The 22,500-nt window shown below is 46.6% G+C and overlaps 1 protein-coding gene across 1 annotated transcript in view; it reads left to right on the top strand.

Annotated features, from left to right (window-relative positions):
* LOC125026585 (NF-kappa-B inhibitor cactus-like) overlaps window positions 1-22,500 on the top strand; it is a 30,697-nt gene that overhangs the window by 7,196 nt on the left and 1,001 nt on the right. The window contains exons 3-6 of the mRNA XM_047615125.1: window positions 4,707-4,959; window positions 18,845-18,933; window positions 20,327-20,458; window positions 20,570-20,683. Of these exons, the coding sequence (XP_047471081.1) occupies window positions 4,707-4,959; window positions 18,845-18,933; window positions 20,327-20,458; window positions 20,570-20,683 (588 nt within the window). The remainder of the gene's footprint in view (window positions 1-4,706; window positions 4,960-18,844; window positions 18,934-20,326; window positions 20,459-20,569; window positions 20,684-22,500) is intronic.

Raw genomic sequence — 22,500 nt, 5'->3', positions numbered from 1 at the left:
AGGAGGGCGGAGTTAAGATTAGTGGAGGTTTGTGGGCACGGCGACCCATCTGAGGTGGGCGTATATGGAGGGGAGGGAGAAGGCCCTAAGAGGGAGAGGTGCGGGCGTGGGCGTGGGAGGGGTGATAGCCCTTGGATCGTGTTCCTTGTGGTTATCTCGGGCCGTGGCTGTTGCTGTTCACTTGATTTCGTTTTTTTCAGGGTTCGTGGCTAATCATTGTTTTTGATTTTGTTTCATGTTTTGTCGATCAAAAGAAGGTCAAGACAGCCACTCTATATTTATAAACCAACACAATATTCATATTATCAGACTGGACAGGCCTCCGTGGACAGCTCTACTAGTGATGCGCAACATTTTCGTTACCATTATCTTCACTGGATACACAATTTGACTGAATTGTGCTAACGAGAAAAATAAGTAAAGTTCATGTCCCATGAAACGGATACGTAACGTTTATTATCATGGCGTGTGCCTGTTGATGGGCGTATTACCGGCCTCACCCGCCCATTCATTCCTCCCACACGCCCGCCGGAACCTGTTTGTCGTTGCCGCTCCTCATTCATATGGCCTCCCCCTCCCTCCTCTCTCTCTCTCTCCCCACTCCCGCACACACCCTCGACCCAACCCTCGCGCGTGTCCTAACTCCCAACTGACATGTCCTGAAAACCGTGAATCAGTCGTAGGCCTTGTCTGTATTTCCGGTGGAGAGATTGTGTGCGTGTTTATACATGGGATATTATCACTTGACACGGGTCCGATCAGGTGCTTTGATGGCCTGGGTCATGCGGAATTAAGGAGTGGTTAGGTTTATTGATATAAGCGTTTCCGGGTCATGACCCTTGATGTGGGGGGGGGGGGTAGGTCAAAGGGATGGGAGGGTGGAAGAAAAGGATAAGAACTAAGGTCGAATATGGCTTGTTCGACCGCTCGGGACCCTTGCAACTTACACCCCGAGAGGTTTTAAGATAAGAAGACGAACGGCTGAATGGGTCGACTCTCCCTCTTTTGTTCGTTGGAAGGAGTGTCCGGGATAGGGGGAGGGATGCGCCCCCTGTCTCTGCCCCTCCCAGTTCTCCCTTTTCGCCAGCCGTTGTGTCGTGGGTCTGTGCCTTTTCCTTTTGCGTTTTCTTTTTCTTCCTCTTTGTTTTATAGGTGGGAGAAAGATGGCGTAATTGGGATATTGCAATTTGAGTGGTGTTACCTCCCCGCCTCCGCTACACTCCAGCCTAGCCCAAAATCCTGCTTTAATCCCCGGAAGTGACCGCAGCAGACAAGTTATCTAACCCGGCAGAGACCAAAATAGCCTGTGCATGCCTCTCCTGCGCCTCCTCCTTCTCTCCTCCTCCCCCTCCTCCTCCTTCTTCTTCTTCTTCTTCTTCTTCTTCTTCTTCTTCTTCTTCTCCTTTTCCTCCTCCCCTCCTCCTCCTTCTTCTTCTCCTTTTACTCCTCCTCCTCCTCCTCCTCCTCATGATTCTTATTTCTTGTTCCTCTAACAAATATTCCTCCTACTTATCCTTGTCTTACGTGGAACATCCAAAGAGAAGAAGGAAGACGAAGCGGGGGCGTAGAAGAGGCTGATAGGGGAGGAGGGAGAGAGAAGGGGCGAGAGAAGGCGACAGGTCTATGAACATTAGTGTTATCAGTGAACAAGGAGAGCCGCATGGACCGTAGCTTCCCGCACCCAATCCTCAACTAGGTGCCGAGGGGGGTGTGCAAGGACTAGTTGAGTCAATGTTTTTTTTTCTCCATGCTTTGGCCAGTTATTCAGTCTGTTGAAGTTATTAACCGCGCTGGTGTGGGGCGGAACAAGATGAGAACTTGATATCTCTGGATTGGGTACAGCAGAGGATTGTGTTGCAAAGTGTAGTGTACCTTAGTGGTATGTTATTCTAGGTACGTCAGATAAGGGTTTAGGTACCAGAGATTGGCAGGGCGAAGGACTAGGTAGCTGGGATTGGCAGGATGAAGGACGAGGTACCTGGGCTTGGCAGGACGAAGGATTAGGGATTGGGATAGATCATGACAGACGATACAGGTCACGAAAGGTGAAGGTCGACTCATTAATTTGGAGGAAGAGATTCTTATGACTATAACTCACCTAAGTCAAGGCTTAGGTGATGTTATTACTCCCCTTGTCTTCCATTTCTTTCCTGCTTCCCTCGCTCCTCCCATTTTGGCTTATTTTCGCCGTGGCTGGACGATCGGATGTGGCCATGTTGCAGTGTGGTCTTCAGGAGTCTTTAAAAGTATCTTTTATCTCATTCTTGGCACTCCCTGCCATTTAAAAAGTTGAAAGGCTAACGTTACATTTTGGCTTTAGTTACAAAAAGAAATCAGAGATATTTGTGTATCAGTGTTTCTATCTTTCTGGCAACAATCTTCGCCCATTTACTCCCAACCGGAGGGGACGAACCGAAGGGGTGCGGCTGCTCTCGGCGCCTCGGTGTCTGGGGGAGAGGCTCACACTTCCTGCCCCCCTCCCCCTCCTCCTTCACTCCCCTCCCAATCCCCCCACTCCCCTCACACTCCTCCACCCTGTGTCTGATGTCTCGTACCGACCCACTGGCCTGTCACACCCCTGAGAACCCGCATCACGCCTGATTGATATGATACAGCCATCACGCAGATAAAATCCCGGATTTTAATATGATAGGAGATTACATTATTCTCTGGTCTGGTTAGTGATCTTAGAATCTCAGTTGAACCTTTTGATTCAAAAAGCATAGCATAACTTTTTCTGTGTATTTATCCTTTCGGCGTTATCCTTAAGCGTCATAGTGTCAGAGGTGTGGCAGCGAGGGCTTGGAGCATGGTGCCAGGTGGTACCGTGGAAACAAAGTGCCAGCTCGTGAGAACCAAGGGCTTGTGGCGTGGTAAGGTGGGGTGGGGGTGGGGGGAGGACGGACAGATGCTGGCGGAGGGTGGGTGTCCCCTGACTGAAACGGTGCAGACGGCCTTGTAGCGATCAGAAGGCCGCGCCGATCCACGGTAGGCACAGAGGAGCAGGACTCCTTCCGTAAACTGTGCTGGTGCCATTCTGCTGTAGCTGTTGCTCTACTGGCTGCCACGTCAGATGATGTGAGCACACAACATGAATATGCCGAGTCACCCATCATGTCCGGAGGCGGTTCTTCCTTGTTCCCGCCTAGCGAGCGTCGCTTCGACCCCGGTCACACTCTGGCGCTCGCCCGGGGGCTTCCCCGAGGGCGGAGCCGAGTGCCTGTGGGGGAGCAAGAAGGGAGGGCGAGAGGCCGGGAGGAGGGTACAGCTTGTGTTCAGGAGAGCGAGGGGGAAAGGACTGATTCCGAGTCTTTTTTGGTGGTGAGATGGAAGAAAGTTCCAACGCTTGTTTTGGCAAACCCTTTTTCCTCTTGTTTTTTCCTTTTCTTGCTGCTCCTTATGCCAGTAACATCACTCACCGGCCTTGATATTCTGCTTTTCCTTGTCTGCTTCTTCAAGCAGACACGCAGCACCATGATTCAGTAACTTAAAGCATCAATAATCTTTGGTCATGCTCCCTGGCTACGTTGCGTACAAACTTTTACCTGTATGTTGTACCTATAAACGAGGGTTGTCAAGCTGGATTGGGTTACAAAGACTAGCGAGGCGGTTAGTGTTTCCGGCTGTGCGTGTACTCATGTAACACTACAGTAAACCCCCGCACGGCGCGTCCTCCAGACTTCCTTGTTAACCCTCCTCCCCCTCCCCCTCCCCGGCCCGCCCTTCAACACACACCACCTGTGCCACCTGCGACTCGACTGACCAACCCCATGCTCGTATATCTTCCCAGTTCCCAGGCGTTTTAGTTTGCTTTTCCGCTCGTAAGTCGCTGGGCTAGTTCACGTCAGTCTTCGTGACCAGTGTGTGTCGAGAAAGAGCGTCGAACAGGTGTAAAGGGAAGGATTCGGGAGGAAGGGAAGGGTGGGGGAGGAAGGGAATGGAGGGAGGATGAGTGGGCGTGGGGAGGGGGTTGGGTTATCAACACTTCCCGTCCACGGCTTTGGGAAGGTCGCCACAGACCCCGTTATTGGGGATCACACGGCATCCACAAAGCAATTACATACATTTAAGGTCACTTCGCGGGGTAGATTAAGGCTGTTTGTTTCTGAGGAGGGTGAACGAGAGTTAGAGAGTGTTTTAGTGGGTCTGGAATGGCATGGGTTGTGAAATGTAACATGTAACGCCTTTATTTAGGGAAGTACGGAGCTGGTGACCCGAATAGCTCGCCGGCTCCCGGAGCACCCTATTTGTCCATTGTCTTTCCGCTGTCCACGTGGATAGAGCGCTTACATTTGATCTGGAATGTATAGTTAATAGGAAGAGCTGTATCGAGATACGTAAATGATAATCGATAAGAGTTTGTATGGGGGATAGGTGTGGTCCAGACTACGTGCGTGGGGAGAGGTTGGTGGTCGCCTCAGTGTTAGTACCTTGTGGCGTAACGGCTTGTAAATCCTGGACTTTCCCCACCAACACGACCCAGCTCTTCCTCTTCCTCTTTGGCGTCCTGACCTCTCTGGGCAGTGTTCTCCAAAGCCCTGGCTTTGTCATTTCTACCCATCGCGCCCTGGCTTCCCTTGGGGAGTTGCCTTATCTAGTGCTGCATCCATGATAAAAGAAATGTTTAGTTTATTTTGATGTCGAGGAATGGACTATTTAGTCTTGTAATTATGTAGGTATTTATTGTTCTTGTCTTGTCCTTCCAGACTGCCCTGCACTTGGCCGTTTCGGCTGGCGACGCGGAGATGGCGCGGCACCTGATCGTGTGTGGAGCATCACCCGTGGCGCGGGATCGACGGGGCAACACCCCCTTGCACACCGCCAGCGGCCACGGAGACATCCACATGGTGACCCAGCTTACACGTCCTGTCACCGTGGCCGAGGTCATGCACGCTCGCCTGTCCTACGCCCCTGCACACACCGCAGGACTCCTCGCCGCTGACCTTACCAACTACGATGGTAAGTAGCATATGGACCTTGCTTTTGACTATCATGTAAGCCTTTATGCTGGCTCCATTATCACACATATTAATATCACTGTTATCTGAAGCGCCTCCGAACGCGATCTCCCTTGGGATTTCCACGTAGCATTTCGTTCTGTGCCGGCCCGGGGCGGCCGCCGCGGTCCGTCGCATCTTATCGCCTGATATTATAACAGCTGATGGCTTTCACGATGCCCCTCGAGCCCTCCACCCAATATGCAGTATGTGTCCCAGGGTGTGACCCCCAGTGGCTCTGGATACACCCAATGACACCTGCGGATGTTAATAATTTTGATATTGATAAGACTAGCCAGACGAGTCGCGAGAAGAGCCGGGGTACGTCATGGCGGTCTGGGGCATCTGGCGTCGCCTGGGAATCCTGCGGGTGACTTCAGTGTGAACGCGGGTCACTGAGTCACCCGTGGTTACGTAGCGAGTGACTCAGTTGCATGACTACGAGGTTAGTCCTCGCTTCCCGTCGGAGATACAGGATGTATGGATGTCTGCAAGGATGAGGGAGGGGGTGGCGAAAGAGTAAGCCCAGGGATGGTACATATAAATGTCATTATCTCCTCGTTCCTCCAATATCTCTACATTATATAATCATCTAGGAATGTAGCTCCGTAATCAGCAAGTTCTATCTACAGGCTACTCGTACCCCTGCAACCAACAACAGCGGTCTCAAGTGTTAAAGATACACAAAGAGAATGACTCCTACACCAAAAAGAAACGAAAATTGTTATAAGTTAATAGCTCGACCGGGACGAAGAGTAAAATGATGACGTTTGCTCCCTTGTTCATCTAGCTTTGTTGGATGATTCGTATTTTCTTTTTGAACTTTATCCTCAAATCTAATGATAGTCTAAGACTGAATGGAATTGCTGTCTCATTCTCCGATCAAACCAATCTTACTTACTTTTGATAAGTTGCGTGGTTATGATTGATTTTATAAATTATTATTATTATTTTTTTTTTGGAGGAAGAAGAGGGGGCTTGTGTAGGCTACACGGGTCTGCCTTAAACCCAGATGAATGAAAGACCCACCTAGAGGGCATCACTGGCGACCTGGGATTTCCAAGGCGGTCCTTCGTCTGTGACCCCCGCCTTCTTCCCTCTCCCTTTCCTCCCCTTTCCCTCCCCCTTCCCATTACCTCCCCCTCCTTCCCCCTTCCCCTTTCCCCTTTCCCTCCTTCCCTTCCTTCCCTTCCCTTCCCTTCCCTTCCCTTCCCTTCCCTTCCATTTACCTTCCCCCGCTCCTTCAGCACCCTTTACCTCTTCCTTCCACATTTCTTCCCTATTTTGTCTGCCCTTAATGCCCTTCTGCTGAGTCTGGATATCAGTCTTGTGTATAGAGTACACTAGAGTACACATACGTCTTATACATATGCATGAACCCGCACGCACGCGCGCGGGCACACACACACACACACACACACACACACACACACACACACACACACACACACACACACACACACACACACACACACACACACACACACACACACACACACACACACACATACACACTCACTCACTCACTCACTCACTCACTCACTCACTCACACATATGTACACAGTATAAATATGTATTCCCTTACTTCTCTCCTCACTTTTTAACATTTTTATCTACATTTGCTCCTTTTGTTTTTAACTTCACCCTTTCCTGTCTACTGCAGTCTTTTTTCACGCCATTTTAGATAACGTTATTTTGTTTAATACTTACGTAAGTGGTTTTTCTTTTGTCCGTTTGTGTTTCTGTCTTCTGTCATAGTTTTGTTGTTTTTATGGCATCCAGTGCTCTCTCATATTTATTAATTTCAACCGTTAGTCTCTGATATTACAGAGGTGCTTTTGCTATACTATCTTCTGTTTATGGCATTGCTAATTTGCACATAATCATCACTCAGAAGCATTGTTTATTGTGTTCTAGTCTAGCCGCTGAGAGAAAGGCAAACAAAAACAGAAAAGGGATAAGAAAGAGAAATGAAAAGCCGACAAAGCTCTGTCGACTAGCGCGCGAAGGTGGTTTACGCCGTGTTCGGGGGACCAGTGTTTACATCAGCGACCCCAGTTGTAGGGACGGACGGGTTTGTCAGGGAATCCCGCCTGTTTAGAGCCTTCCTCCTCTCGGCCGCAGTCCAGCAGGAGCTTATTCTGAACATTATGATGAGTATTGCGGCTGCGTTTGCTGGGAGGGATCTGCTGACGGAGGGAAGGCCGCTCGAAGTTCTCTTGCGGTTCTTGTCTGGTATACTGTTCGGGGTCCAGAGGGTGTGGTTAATGGCTGTAGTTGTTGTTGGGGAAAGCGCCCGGAGATTTGTGATAATGTTAGGAATGATATGATTAGAGAATGATAGCTATACTAAAGATAGGACAATTACCTTTGGCAATGAAATTTTCAAGCCGATTGAGATAAAGAAAGAAAAGAAAGAGACTCGATAATAAATCAGCGTTACCAGACGAATACGATGTATCACTAAACTTTCCCTTGTCTCAAACTCCTCCCGGTCCTAAAGATTCCTTCCGGCTCTCAGTGGGCGGCGCGGGCTGCTTCTCTTATAATGGCCTGGGCTTGGGCGGCCAGGGAAGGTGTGTCCTCTAAGAAATGTCCACATGACAGAGGCAGACGAGGGGTCACATGGGCGAGGTCATACCAGGGCCACCTGTTGGCACCCTGCCCACGAGCCATGCCAACTGACATGCCAAGCCGTAACCAGCTTACTCTATTTATAAAATGTATAATTACAACAAAAATGGGAGTCGCATATTTTCCTCTAAACGTGTGTGATAAGGAGGGTAAAAGTAACTGTTGGAGGTAATGCGACGAGACAGACTGGAGCTAATTCATGATAGACCTTAGTGGCGTCTGACTATTTCTTCTCACCTTTAGACACACACACACACACACACACACACACACACACACACACACACACACACACACACACACACACACACACACACACACACACACACGAACACACGCACATATATATATATATATATATATATATATATATATATATATACATCCATAAATACATACACATATATTTACATATATTTACATATATATATTTTATATTATACACACATATACATACATATATACACATTCATAGACATAGACATATTTTCATATATACATACATACATGTATATATACACAAGCATAAATAAAATAAATGCTGAATGTATACTGTATGCAAAGAGTAAGCGAATGAGTAATATACTTTTTGGTATACGAGACATAATTGAGTTTCCTTGATATTCATGTCCTGATTTTTATTCTGTCGTGGATTTCGCACATGGCGTTCCATACCAAGCAGGAAGGCACGCGCACTCCTTTGTTGTGGATTCCTCCCCGAGCGAGTATAAAGTAGCAGCGCATTAGCAGGAGTCACAGGGGGCAGCGGTATGGGTTCAAATCGACCGCGTTCGTCCGAGCTCCTGACATTGCGCGTGCGAGGGGAAAGGGCTGATGCCACAGCCTCGTCTCGACCGTGCATTTGCGATTCTTTCATTGTGCTAAGTCGTGTGCCTTAACCACCGGAGGGATTAGTGAGTACGTAAACGTGGCAACACCGGTTTGTGTGGAGCGCGACCGTAGCCATGTATGTCCTGAACTCCAGGTTGCCAAGCTTCCCTCTCCCTCATCTGCCAAAGCGACGTAACATCCGCCGCTTTCTCCCTCGCCGAACACAGAGCTGGTGACGCCAAGATGGCATGTCTGCCGCCAGCATCAGTGGCTGTGTCCAGCTGGCACGGTGACCACTGGGCCTGCCGCGCGGATGCCTGCCTGACAGGGCGCGCATGTGAGGGGGCAGCGCCTCCCGCGGCCGCCTTTATTGCTGATCCTTGGAGCATGCGGCACTGTTGTCGGCTGCCCTTTGCTTTAGGCCGGTGCTTTTGCCTCGTGCGGTACTTGCATTCTTGGGTTGAATGGGGCGCGCCTTTTTCTCCCTGTCTCAAATTCCCGAGGTACTCCCATCAAGAGTAGGAGCCTGAAACCCAGTGTGGGGCTTTTGTCGACCTGCAAGGGACTCCTGGACGCTGTCAGTGCCTGAAATTTAAGCTGGTCTTGCGGAGTTCTTGCTTGAATGGAAGAAGTTAGGCCACTGTACCTTTCATATTTTGGACAGTCATCCAAAGAAATAATACACAAAGGGCGCACATCACGATACCTCATACATCGGGTGGTTGTGTGGCCATTTAAATTAATAACTACTGTTAGAATATGATGAGAAATCTCAAACATTTATATATATTGAGGGAAAGGGAGACAATGCAATAGAATACATAAGAACAATAACCAATGGGGATAATGTGAGACATCTAGAGTGACGATGCAAACTTTGGATTTGATTGAGAGGCTCTCTTATGATTTTATATTTTGCTTCATTCCTTTTATCCTCTGATCATCCCGAATGTACATCCAGACTTTGGCCTGTATTTGGATGGTGATGAACAGCCTAAAGTATAGTCATTTAAGGTGTGTCTCGCGAAAAAAAGTGAATATACACCACCGAGATATTACTTTGCGTATTCTATCAATTGCCCGCAAATAACGATATTGCAGTCTTGGTTTCTGGCTTCATTGCGCTATTGCCGAGCAGTTGTAAGGAAATGCCCGTACGCTGTCGGTATTGATTGACGATGATAGTCCAGAATTGTTTTTATTTCCTCCTTTGTTCGGAATTCCGCGACAGTTAATGACAGGCGTTCAGTTTCGACCGTCGAAACGAATAACAAGCCGGGGCAGCCCAATCCGGAATAAATAAGTAGTATAGATCAGCGTGCGGTTGGGGAATACCGCTAGGCGAGTAGACAGGCTCGACCGTGAACGGGTTTTCCAGAATAGGCCCGGATTAACCTATTTAGCCTGAAAGAAATGTTCAGGCTGTTTCGAATAGGGAATAGCCTTGGGTAAGTATGGCGTCCGTATGTATAGTTCAGCACATACGGTGTGTGTGTGTGTGTGTGTGTGTGTGTGTGTGTGTGTGTGTTTGTGTGTGTGTCTGCGTGTGTCTAAACATTGTTGGTACAGGATCAGAGCGTGTGAAGAAAGCACAAAGGTCCCCGAACGAGGCTCCTCGACATGCTGGCTACGTGTGTGTGTGGGCACCCAGACGCTCTCCGTCGAGAGCGAGGATCGATGCTTCTGGTGCAGCTGTACCAGCCCTCGCTGCTGGTACTGCAGCTTTAGTTGGGAGGCCGGGGAAGGCCGCATTAAAGAGGCCAAGGAAGGTCGCTCGTCGTGCCGTGAGGTCGAAAATTTTCGCCGGTTGTGAGCCCGATGAATTAGACGGAGGAAATGAGAGGACAACATGCTTAGAGACAGATATAAAGTCTGAGAGAGAGAGAGAGAGAGAGAGAGAGAGAGAGAGAGAGAGAGAGAGAGAGAGAGAGAGAGAGAGAGAGAGAGAGAGAGAATGGTGGGGGGAGGAGAAAGGAGAAAGGAAAGCGTTACATTCCTAAGGGCTAAGGCTGCTTTGTACGAGATCTATTCAACCTTGGGAAGTCCCGAAGACGATGGAGGACGACTTTTTAGCCCACCAAGTAGCTTTCAAGCACCTCTCTCGGTTTCTTTTTCATCGTCTTTCTCTCTCCCTTCCTTCGTTCTCTCTTTCTTTTTCTGTCTCTCTCTTACACTTTCTATTTTGCTATATGTCATTTCCACTCTCATTTTTATTTCCGTGTTCTTTAAAAGTCTGGAAAGAAGAATGGGAAGATTCCTTGCGAATGCACGCGTACTTTATTCCTGTTGCTTGCGTGCGAGGAGCTCCTAGCAGGACAAACAAACAAGCCCAATCTAAAACTTAACTTCAAGTAAAACGATAATAACCAGAGAGGAGGGGAGGAGGAGAATGGTAAGGGGAGGGGGAAGGGGATAAGGAAGGTGGAAGAGGAAGGGGAATGGGGAGGGGAAAGGGAGGGGGAGAGGGAACTTTGTGGTAGACTGAGCAAGCTGAAGACTTCCCATCTCACGGAATGTCCCTCCCGCAGCGAGCGTGAACGCACCCTTCGCTCTCATGCACTTAGCACACACTCTCTTGCCCCTTAGATTGATCTTTGTTTTCCCATTTCTTTGTTTTTCTAACGGAACGCCGAACCTAGTTATACAGTCATGATTGTAAATGAAGCCTAGATGAAGTATTTTAACTCAACAAGGCGCAGAAATGGCGGCAAACTGTTGGAAAAGGAGGATTTCCAGATTGGCCTCAAGTGGTCGAGTGGGTTTTACCAGCTGTGGTCGCAGCGGGAGTGTCTGCGTTAAGGCCACGCACCGTAAAGAAAGAGACTTACGTAACGAGTCGCCGTCAAAATCGTTTGGTGCTGTAGGCTGGCGTGCAATTGAAACCAAAGGCACGCTGGGTTTGGGGGGGGAGGGGTGTTGTTTTTGTTCTGTTAGTCGGTTATCTTGTGTCCTTTCCTCTTGTTATTTTTTTTTATCACTTTCGTTAGCAATCTTGCCATCTCTGTTATGTGGTATCGTTACAAGCTTCAATGATGATGAATGTAGTGATCATGCTAGTGACGATGATTTTCTTCTTTTTAAATACCCCATAGAACGCAAGAAAAGCGTCATTCGGATAAGCAGATAGACAGACAGACATGGACGTCATATCCTATCCCATATCCTGAAGCTGGAACACTCGAAGCGAGTGCTTTTTCCTGCACGAGTGTCAGGAGGTGGTGCGTCCCCCTCTTGATATCGGTTCAATCGGGCTTCCCGGAGGGCACTTATCAGTCACCTCGTAGATTAAAAAGGAGAGATACCCGGTGTTAAATATGGGAATTTCACAGTCGATGAGGAAAGCCAATGATCTCGAAATCCCGCGTTGATAACGGGGCCGCTGTATCGTGGATCGCCTTGTGTTTCCCTCGTGATCTTATTGGAGCCCATTTGGCTGATTAGGGGCTGACGAGAGGGCGCTTGTCATTTCCTCGCTGAGTGGTTCTGTTTATCTATTTGTTTTCACCTACACAGACTCGAACACACACACATACACACACACGGAAGTTCCCCCCCCCCCCCCCCACACATATATATACACACACATATATATACACACACACATATATATACACACACACATATATACACACACACATACGTGCATACATGCATATACGTGCATACATGCATACATGCATACATGCATACATACATACATACATACATACATACATACATACATACATACATACATACATACATACATACATACATACATACATACATACATACATACATACATACATACATAAGGACAGTTATACAGAGTACTATAACCGTGAGTCGATGTATACGTGCAGATCCTCAGGAGGGGAATACGGGAACCTCGTCACTCGAGAAACGTAACCTTGCGATAACTCGAGTGCCTAGAGGTGGGGGGGTGCGTGGGGGGGAGGGGGGTAAATAATCATGTCGGCCGCCTCATGTACTGATAGTGATCGGTTACCTCGCGGACAATGCAGGGCCGATAATCCCCGCGGTGTCCACACAAATGACCGAGCCTTCCCACGAAATCACGTGATGACGTCACTCCGAACATTGAAGTGACTCTGATGTCGCCTCCGTTATCTTGGGAATCCACGCTGGCGCCGCTTATCGCTGGGCCGGTAATTCCGGGTTGTGTAAAGGTGGGACAGTACCAGCCAGTGCTTATTCTTGAAAATCTCTCTTTCCCTTATTTTTCTTCTGTATATCATTGTTATTGATTGCTTTCTTGGTTATACTTTAAAATTCCTGCGATATGTAGCCGGGAAAGGAAATTAGAAAGAAAGGCAACTTCCATTTTTTTTTTTTACACAGTTGATATCATGTCTTTGAATACGAGATACGTATAGTCATTTTTTGTTATTTAACAAAGGAAGACCACATGGGGAAACAAGAAAGACGAAGCGAGGAAGAGAGATGGGGGGAAATAGTGCGAAGCAGGAGGGTAAGTTGGAGTGAAGGAGAGGACGGAGAGTGTATGAAGACCGGGACTTCCCTGCAGTGAAGGAGGGGCGTTCGAGGCTCTGATAATAAGACTCCCATTGAAAAGGAAAATGATTGTCATGTTCAGGGGAGTGAGACTAGGAGAGGTAATGAGATTATTTCTTTCGTTTTTTCTCCGTCGTATTTTCGTCATATTTATGGGCATTTCCCCCCAAGGAGATAGCAGAAGCAAGATATCAGAGATGGTTACAATTATAGAGATGATAATGACCTCGATATGTGACTGATCGATTAAATGTGATAAGGACAAGTAGGATACGAGTGCATGACGGAACCCAGTTCTGGAAGTGAACTCAAGGAGGTTCAGGATTCATGGCCGATTGCGAAAGGCCACGGACCGGTCAGGACAGAAACGGGGCTCGGGAAAGAAGGTCATGAACCAGTTCGTGAGGTTCGCGAGCTGGTCATGGGAGGGCGAGAGGTCAAGGGCCTAACCTAAGCCGAGGTACCCGCGAAGGCTCCTCCTGAAATGAAAAATCTAGCTCAAACCTAAAGAGATTCGTTTAGAGGAACTCCTTGAAGTTTAGTGCCTCGTAGTTTCTCTCATCAGGGTTGCGGTTTGAATGGTTTCTCTGTTGGCTCTTGAGAAATGATAAGGTGTTTGCGAGTCTCTAGGAAGTGCGACAGTGTGGGAGGCGGAAGATGTGGTAGAACGGCCTGAATGGAATTTCGGTGTCATCATTGCCCGCATCTTATTAACCATGTATATAGAGAGAGATATACGTACATACATAGACAGACATCCATGGATATATATATAAATGTGTGTGTGTGTGTGTGTGTGTGTGTGTGTGTGTGTGTGTGTGTGTGTGTGTGTGTGTGTGTGTGTGTGTGTGTGTGTGTGTGTGTGTGAGAGAGAGAGAGAGAGAGAGAGAGAGAGAGAGAGAAAGTGAGAGTAAATTAGTGAATGCCTGTGTGTATGTTTGTATGCATGCATGTACGTATGTATGTATGTGCACACGCTCGCGCTGCATACATACAGACAAACATAAATACCATGCAGTATTTATACACCTACATATTTATCCTTATTCATAAACACATAAATTCCGTGGCGAGTGGTCGGGGCCGCACCGAAATAAGTTCCGTGGAGAGTGACTCGAAAACCCCCAAGGCCAGTAGTTTCGGAATTTTTCAAGGGGTTGCATAATGGCGTGACTTCATAAAAACCGCCAGAACGTGGATTAATGAGACTTTGTGCTTAGAGATTGAAACTCGAGAGAGGCGGATGGGGAATTTGGAGGCGAGGGCCGTCATGGGCACAGGGAGAAAGAGAGAGACACGCGGAGGCCTCATGACCGCAGTGGGCACCGTCAGATGGCAGTGATGGTGCAGAATCCAGGAGGCGCGGACGGCGAGTACGCTGCCACTGGGCTCGGTTGAGGATCTCATTTTTGTATTATTATTTTTTTTAAACCAATAAGTTAGTTTTTGTATTCGTGGCTGAAGTCCGGGATAGTTTCCTTTTTTTCTTACGACGGGGAATGAAAAAGATATGTAATGATAAGTAAAATGTGCTAAGAAAGGTGATATTTAGGTGAATGCTGATCAGCGTGACCTTGGCAGTGAATGATAAAGACACAAGAATCCACCCCATTGGCCTCCCCCCCCCCCTCCCCCTCCCCACGTATGATGTGCATGTTTGAGAGGATTAGGAGGGGGGAGGGGAGGTCATGGGTCACATGGTAACCCGCGGATATTTATACCAAGAGTGCGTAAAGGGGGGAGGGTGGGGAGGCGGGAGGGGAATATTCGCAAATGTTTATGAACTCTGCAAAGCAATGATGAAGGCGAGGGCTTCCCCAGCAGCTGCCGTGTCCTTCAGGAGAACAGAATGGAAATATTGTCTTGGGTTCCTCAAGTTGGTTGCCTCATTCTTCTGTATCTGCGTGTGTGTGTGTGTGTGTGTTAATCAAGGATTTTTTGTCGAGAAAATGGTGTATCTTTTTCACTATCTCATTTTTTTTTCTCGTCCTTGATATGTAGTTTTTGTTGTTTGGTAAAGACGAGTGGACTTCGGCGCTGCATTCCAAGGGCGCTTCATGTTCTGGCAGAGGTGGTTTGGGCCTCTCCGCCTCTCTCTTCTCCCCGTAGAACAAAGCGCACGGACGTACGTAGAACAGAGAACAAGCACAGAGATCAGAGACTACCAGCGCGAAGGGAAGGGAAGAAGGGCGGGTTAAAGACGGAGGGGAGGGGAGGGGGAGGGAGAGGAGGAAGAGGGGTAGAGGCGCAGGGGAGGGGGGGCGGTGGGAATCCCGTGTTCTGGGAGCGGACGGCGACGTGCCCAAGATGCCTGGCAGCGGCGGCGGCACCAGAGGAAAAATAGGTGTCGGGTGCGCCAATATAGCCCCGGGCGCTCCTAATGCGGCGGCGGGAGGCGGCCCTTCGGACCTGCCCGACTTAGTCAGGCCACTAAATAAGGTCAGGGTGCCACACTAGGCCCGCCCCACCTGACTCATGCCCAGACCTCAGGCCAGAATTACTCCTGCAGACCCTCCCGCCCGCACGCCCGCACGCCCGCACGCACGCCCATCGCGCACACTACATTGTTATTGTTTCCAACCAAGAATTTTATGTTTAGGAGAATCGTTCCTCTTCGCTCAACACTTGTTATTGATATATATATATATATATATATATATATATATATATATATAACACATATATATATACACATATACATGTACATACATATAAATACATGTACATACATATACATACATGTACATACATATACATACATGTACATACATATACATACATGTACATACATATGCATACATATACATACATATACATACATATACATACATATACATACATACATACACACACACACACACACACACACACACACACACACACACACACACACACACACACACACACACACACACACATATGTGTGTGTATGTATATACATACATACATACATACATATATAGATTGATAGATAGATAGATAGGTAGGTAGATTGATTAAGATATAAGCAAATCTATACATATGTGTGTATGTATGTGTATATATATATTTATATATATATATATATATCTGTGTGTGTTTGTATGTCTGTCTGTGTTCGTGTGCAGGTGCATGCATTCACACGTACATACATGCATACATACATACATAACTATGTATACACACACAAACACATATATATATATATATATATATATATATATATATATATGTATATGTATATGTATAAATATAAATACATATATATATACATATCGATAGATAATTATAGAAATATCTACACACCCACGTGCGCACACACACAAACACACACACAACACAACACACAACACACACGCGCGCGCGGACACGTAAATATATCTATAGATACACAGTTGTGTATATATACAGTATATTGCACTGATGCTAAATGTATATATGTATAGATAGACATACATATACCCGCGCAGTTATCTGTCACGTTCAGGTAGTTCGGCGGGCGTAAGGTACGCTAAGGTATTGGGTGGGGGTTGGAAAGGGGCGGGGGGCATCTCAGGGCACCCCAGCCCCTCAACCACGAGACCGAAATACCCGGGAAGTACATACCGCCAGACCAAAATTAACGCTCCCAACTTATTTCTCGGGTATTTAAGGAGGAGCGATTTTTTGTTGAGTTGGTGATCAAGAACTTCCCAAAGTTGTGTGGCCATTTGCGCCTCTCTGTCCGTATGTAAGTATTTTTAAGGTGACGAGGGACTGAGTCTTCCACAGTGTGAGAGGATTTTTTTTTATTTGGGGGGGAAGGATGTAGACGTTCGTCCTTCTTCCGTTACGATAAAGCATCCAAAGAAACGTCATTGTAAACTACCGTCATATCTCTGGAAAATCCTGCTCCTCATCCTTTAAAAACAAGAACATCATCATTTTCCTCGGCTTTTCCTGATGTTCGGAACTCCTACGCGTACATGAATATGCATTCATATTTTAGAAAATATGTATATGGACGTATAGCATTTTTTTCCATGGCTACGTAAAGAAACTCATCCGGGTAATTAGAGGCAATTACAAAAATACGTGTATTGGATATTATAGCCTAGAGACAACAAAAACATGAGAGGTACCGCGAGAACCCGGCCCGGCTAGCACCACAGGGTAGGCTATCTGTGTGCCCGAGATTAGCCTTGTGGGTAAATTTAGCTGACAAGGGATTTTTAATGATTAAGATGAACGTGTGGGTTGGTAGGGAGGTGGAATGAGGGGAGGGAGGGTATGTTACGTCACAGCATGACGTCCAGGAGGGCACATGACCAAAACCCCTTCCGTCCCTGGCCCCCACCGCTCCTCTCCCGGGTCTGGGTTCACTTTTATCGCTTTGAGGGCAAGACTAAAAAGTTCGCTGGCTTTCCCTGCTGCGCGTTATTTTGTTCGTTCTTGGTTTTGCACTCTATTTCTGATTCGAGCCAATGGCGATCCCTGGTAATAGATTACACAACGGTGAACTATTGGAGGAAGAAATAAAAATATGTGTAAAATTAAGTGAAGGAGGTATTTCTGGCGTGAGTGTCTTTGGCCGGGACATCGTGTCACGGCTGGCAGGTCGCTCAGCGGGAAAACCCCTCGCGGAGAAAGGTTGGCAACCCTCACACTGTGTCGTTGCCGCGCCCCTAAATTCTCACCAGGAACACTCACGAATACTGCCATTATTACGGACTGTTCTGTTTTTTGGAATGTATACGGTCATTGCATAAATGATCAAGCAACTGGATTGACTGAGATCCACTCCAATGTTCTCATAAGAGAAGAAGAGAGCGCCGGCGCAAGCGGGATTGGGCATGTGGCAGCACAAACACCCTCTCTCGCCATATATGACCATGTACACAACCGTAGCCCATCGCCGTGTTTTGGTCCCGTCACGCTGGTATGTGACAGGCACCGTTTTTGGCTCCCGAATGGCACCACGTTGCCACCCAATGACGGCAAAAGGACCGCGACAATAAACCATGAGATTTCCCCAATCTCGTCAGTAAGGAAGCAACTCTATCTACGGGTTTCCCATCGAGAGTTCCATACCACAACGAACCACTTATCTGGAACTTGGTATTTCCAGCAGAAGTGGAAACCCCAAGGGACCCACGTGGGTTGGGTTAGCGGTCATTACTGGCGGTTTCTGTTTAAAACACGTGCCTAGCCGCGTGCTCTTGAAGCTTTGTTTGAACCCCAGTTGTATCGCTAGATAACTCGAGATGAATGGCGCCTTGCACAATGGCAATTATCGCGTTAATCGACCAAGATTTGACGAAGGAGTTGCAGCTGCGTGTAATCTCCCTCTTATAACAAAGATGTTTTGCAATATCCTGCAAATAAACGTACTCTGGTTATCACGAGGCGCTTTGTTCTTTTATTTTATTTTTCTTGTTCATAGTTGATCTCTTAATTTGAGCGAAATGAAACCACAACAACAACAACAAAAAAACATGCACAAAGATTTGGTTATTGCATTAATAATGGGCCGGAATGACTTGCACTTCCGTCTGACCTCACTCATCTTAAGTACCAGGATTTAAACTGGATTTTCTCGTGTGTGTTTTCCGAGTAGACGAGTTTTCTACTAAGCAAGGGTGAAACGAGAGTACTCAGAACAAGTCCGCGGAGTACCCAGCTGAACTCCTGGTATCGAAAGGAAATTATTCAGCAATCATGTTTTTTTTAATGATCATTTCCATTTTTCATTACTGATTGTCATGGTGCTTGAAAATATGAAACCCATGGCCAGTATCTTAATTCTCTACACAAGTGAGGATAGTTGAGTACGGTAATGGCTGTACTCATGCAGCTGACTCATCTTCGAGGAAAGTGAGTAATAACACTTTATCTCTGTTTTTGACAGGCCAGACGTGTATCCACATTGCGGCTCAGGCTGGACACAAGGAGGTCCTGCAGCATCTCACTTGGTACGGAGCCGACATTAACGCTAAAGTAAGTAATACATAAATAGATATGCACACACACACACATACATACATACATACATACATACATACATACATACATACATACATACATACATACATACATACATACATACATACATACATACATACATGCCTTTATACACATACATACATACATATATACACATACATACATACATATATACACATATACATATATACATATATACAGACAAACACACACACGCATGCATATACACACACATACACACGCATACATACCCACACACATACATACGCAAACACACATACATACGCACACAAATGCATACATACCTACACACACGTACATACGCACACACGCATACATACACATACACGTACATACGCACACATGCATACATACGTATACACACACATACGCATACACGCATATACACACTCACACACACTCACACACACTCACACTCACACGCACACACGCACACACACACACACACACACACACACACACACACACACACACACACACACACACACGCACACGCACACGCACACACACGCACACACACACACACACACACACACACACACACACACACACACACACACACACACACACACACACACACACACACACACACACACACACACACACACACACTGAAAAAAAATAATAATAATAATTCTGTAAATAAGCATTTATAAGCAGAATACATGTTACATTACTGGATCATATCGAGGGAAAGCTTTAGTGTGTGTGTGCGAGAGAGAGAGAGAAAGTGGTAGACTGACTCTTAGAAAGTTGGCATTTCCATACGTAAACATGATTTTAAGAAATGGTAATTTATTTTACTAAAAAATACAAACCGCCCAAGGCTGAGTCACTGTGTAGTCTACGTTGGGAAAAAACAGAGGCAGTCATGTGACGAAAGCCTACACGGTTCCAGCTGTAACTTAGAGTAGTAATGAAGTGTATTGCCTAAGGGAATCATTGCCGCTCACCACACACTAGGGAATTCCGTCGATTTGAACAGACGGTGCTTTACACAACTTTGGTAGAAGATAGTCTTCTGTTTTTTTATGATAATATGCCCATCTGTTCAGAAAATTTCCTGAATTTCTGAAGACTTTCCTATTTGAACGTATCGTTTTCAGTCACTAAATAATATATATTCAGATATGCAGTTACTTCATAGAAGGCTGTGATGCGTGGCTTGTGTTCTAGAAGTGTGTTGCGAACTTTTTACACTTTGGGGGATTTTTACCATTCACCATTCTCTGTATGTGTGTATTTGTTTGCATGCTTCTGTGTATGTATGTTTTTGTTTAAACAATGATCGATAGGAGTGAAACACATCAATGCTGCTGCAAAGTAAGCTTCCCTAACTTAACACCTCGCTCCCTGTGCCCTTCAGGAAGGCAAGAGTGGTCGGACGGCACTGCACTACGCCGTAGAGGCACGTGACGCCGACTTGGTGGAATTCCTCACTGAATCCTGCCGAGCGTCCCTCACCCTGGAGACCTACGCTGGACTTACCCCCTATCAGGTCAGTCACGATGGTATCCTTGTAATGACTTCGAGAGAAACATATTGCTGTGATGTTGACATGTTCTGAAATCGTAACAAAGAGTTACATGTCATTTGTTGATCCTTGCAGCTGGCCTTAGCCAACGGGGCGATGGACCTGGCTCACCAACTGCTGAAGCTCGGCGCTCCTGGGGACGCCCTCCCCACCTACCTCACCGCGGACGAAGACCTCGACTACGATGAGGTGAGTCCAGGAATGATCACGCATGTAGGGTTTCGACACCGTGTGATTTTAGGCACGGCTATTTATTGAGGCGCAGAGTGCAACCAGTTGGGTTTACCTGGCGTTCATGGTTAGCAGTAACTACGAACATACAAGTTCGTTTTCAAATCGTATTAGACGTGTTCGATTGAAACTCTGAAATAGGAACGTTGCTAATTGTGAGATCTGCAGTCACACAACCAAGGCTTGGGAATTCCCACAAAGTGGTCTTCGTCCTCCAGAGTGCAGGGAAAAAAAATGGTGTAGAACAAGCCTTGCATCAGACCAGATTAAACAGCGGATTCCAGGGTTATATCGGAGGTCCTTGCAATAGCCTTGATTTATTCCGTATTCCATTAAGTGAGCGTTTTTGCATCGTATTTTGAAAATGAGTGCAGGTTTTTCCTCAGACTTCCATCAGCTCGTAAATTATCTCAGCCTGTCACCAGACCCGCTCACGCACTACACCGTAATTCTTTGAGGCCCGAAGATTCGGTGCGTGTCAACTGTACCAAGCGTGAAGCAGTGATATAATCAATGAATAGCTCCACACCCTAGCGACTTCAGAAAAGCATAGAGTGGAGGACGTAAGTGATCTGGCAAGTTTTTATTCGCCTGGGGAAACGCTCGCACCAAACGACCTTGTCCTCTTCCGACCATGGCAGCTCAGTGGGGGAGGGACTCCGTTCAGCAATGGAGCTTTGCATCGCCGCATTTGATGATGAAATGTTCTCAAGGATATCTCATTATAGTAAGCAACGCCTTTGGAGACTCCGTGGTTGAGCATTTGTGCAAAATGCGATGGGCTAAATTTCGACAAGGCTTTACGACTTAAACAGGTCAGCATTGCCTTCAGCTACTGTAGGTAACGGTATGTGCTTAGAGAAGGACCGATGGATTTGCATTTTGTTTGATATTCCCAGATTTTTGTTTGGTAAGATCATTTTTTTTTAATCTCTTATGAGCAATGTTTTGACGTCAGTGAAACAAGTGATGGTATATCCGCATACTGAATTAATTTCACGATCTGTTGATGGCATCAACGCCAACCGGCGTGTTTTTTAGTAGGAACAAACCGCTTTCAGTAAGAGGGGCATTACTAAGGGGTCTTTGGCAGTAGGACTTGTGCAAAATATGTGTCGGTTAAGGAAATAAAAAGGAAGGAAGAAAGTAAGAGCGAAACGCTTTACGAATTTACATTACCCATTATTAATGTCATAATTTGACTACAGTATGATCTTGTTCCATTAATGAACTAGTTTATAGCTAGTTGTAATTTCCTTTGTGTGGTTCAAATTTTGCCTCCAGGGGGAACACGCGGCACCTGAATATGCGGGAAGGAAATGGATGATCGGCCGGTCGATCAATTCGGGACACGTGGACTTTCGGGCCACTGATAGTATATAAAGCCTTTTTTTCTTTTGTACATGTATTCAGCTTTACTTTTTAAATAATAAATGCATAGATAGAGGGAAGTAGCGGTGGATTATTCAAGGTAGACTTTATTTATCGAGCTGTCCTTTTAGCACGAATTCCAGAGAACGAGGTAGCGGCACGCGAGTCTGCTGGAATTCCCGCTCTCAATGTTGCCGCTTGTAACACTAGTTCTCGTCCAAGTTGGACTACTTTTTTATACAGTTTTATCTGGTTACTGGGTTATTGCTATTGCTGCCGTCATTACCTCGTTAGTCCCGCACACTCCGGAGTAATAAAGATAATAATGTTAAGATTATGACGATGTAGCAGAACAATAAATAATAAGAAGTTTGGCACATTTGACCGGCGGGTGCCAGCGTGTC

Source organism: Penaeus chinensis, chromosome 6 (genome assembly GCF_019202785.1).
Source record: "Penaeus chinensis breed Huanghai No. 1 chromosome 6, ASM1920278v2, whole genome shotgun sequence".
Lineage (NCBI taxonomy): Eukaryota > Metazoa > Arthropoda > Malacostraca > Decapoda > Penaeidae > Penaeus > Penaeus chinensis.
Note: the sequence above shows the minus strand (reverse complement) of the source record. Positions and strands in the feature narration are given on the sequence as shown.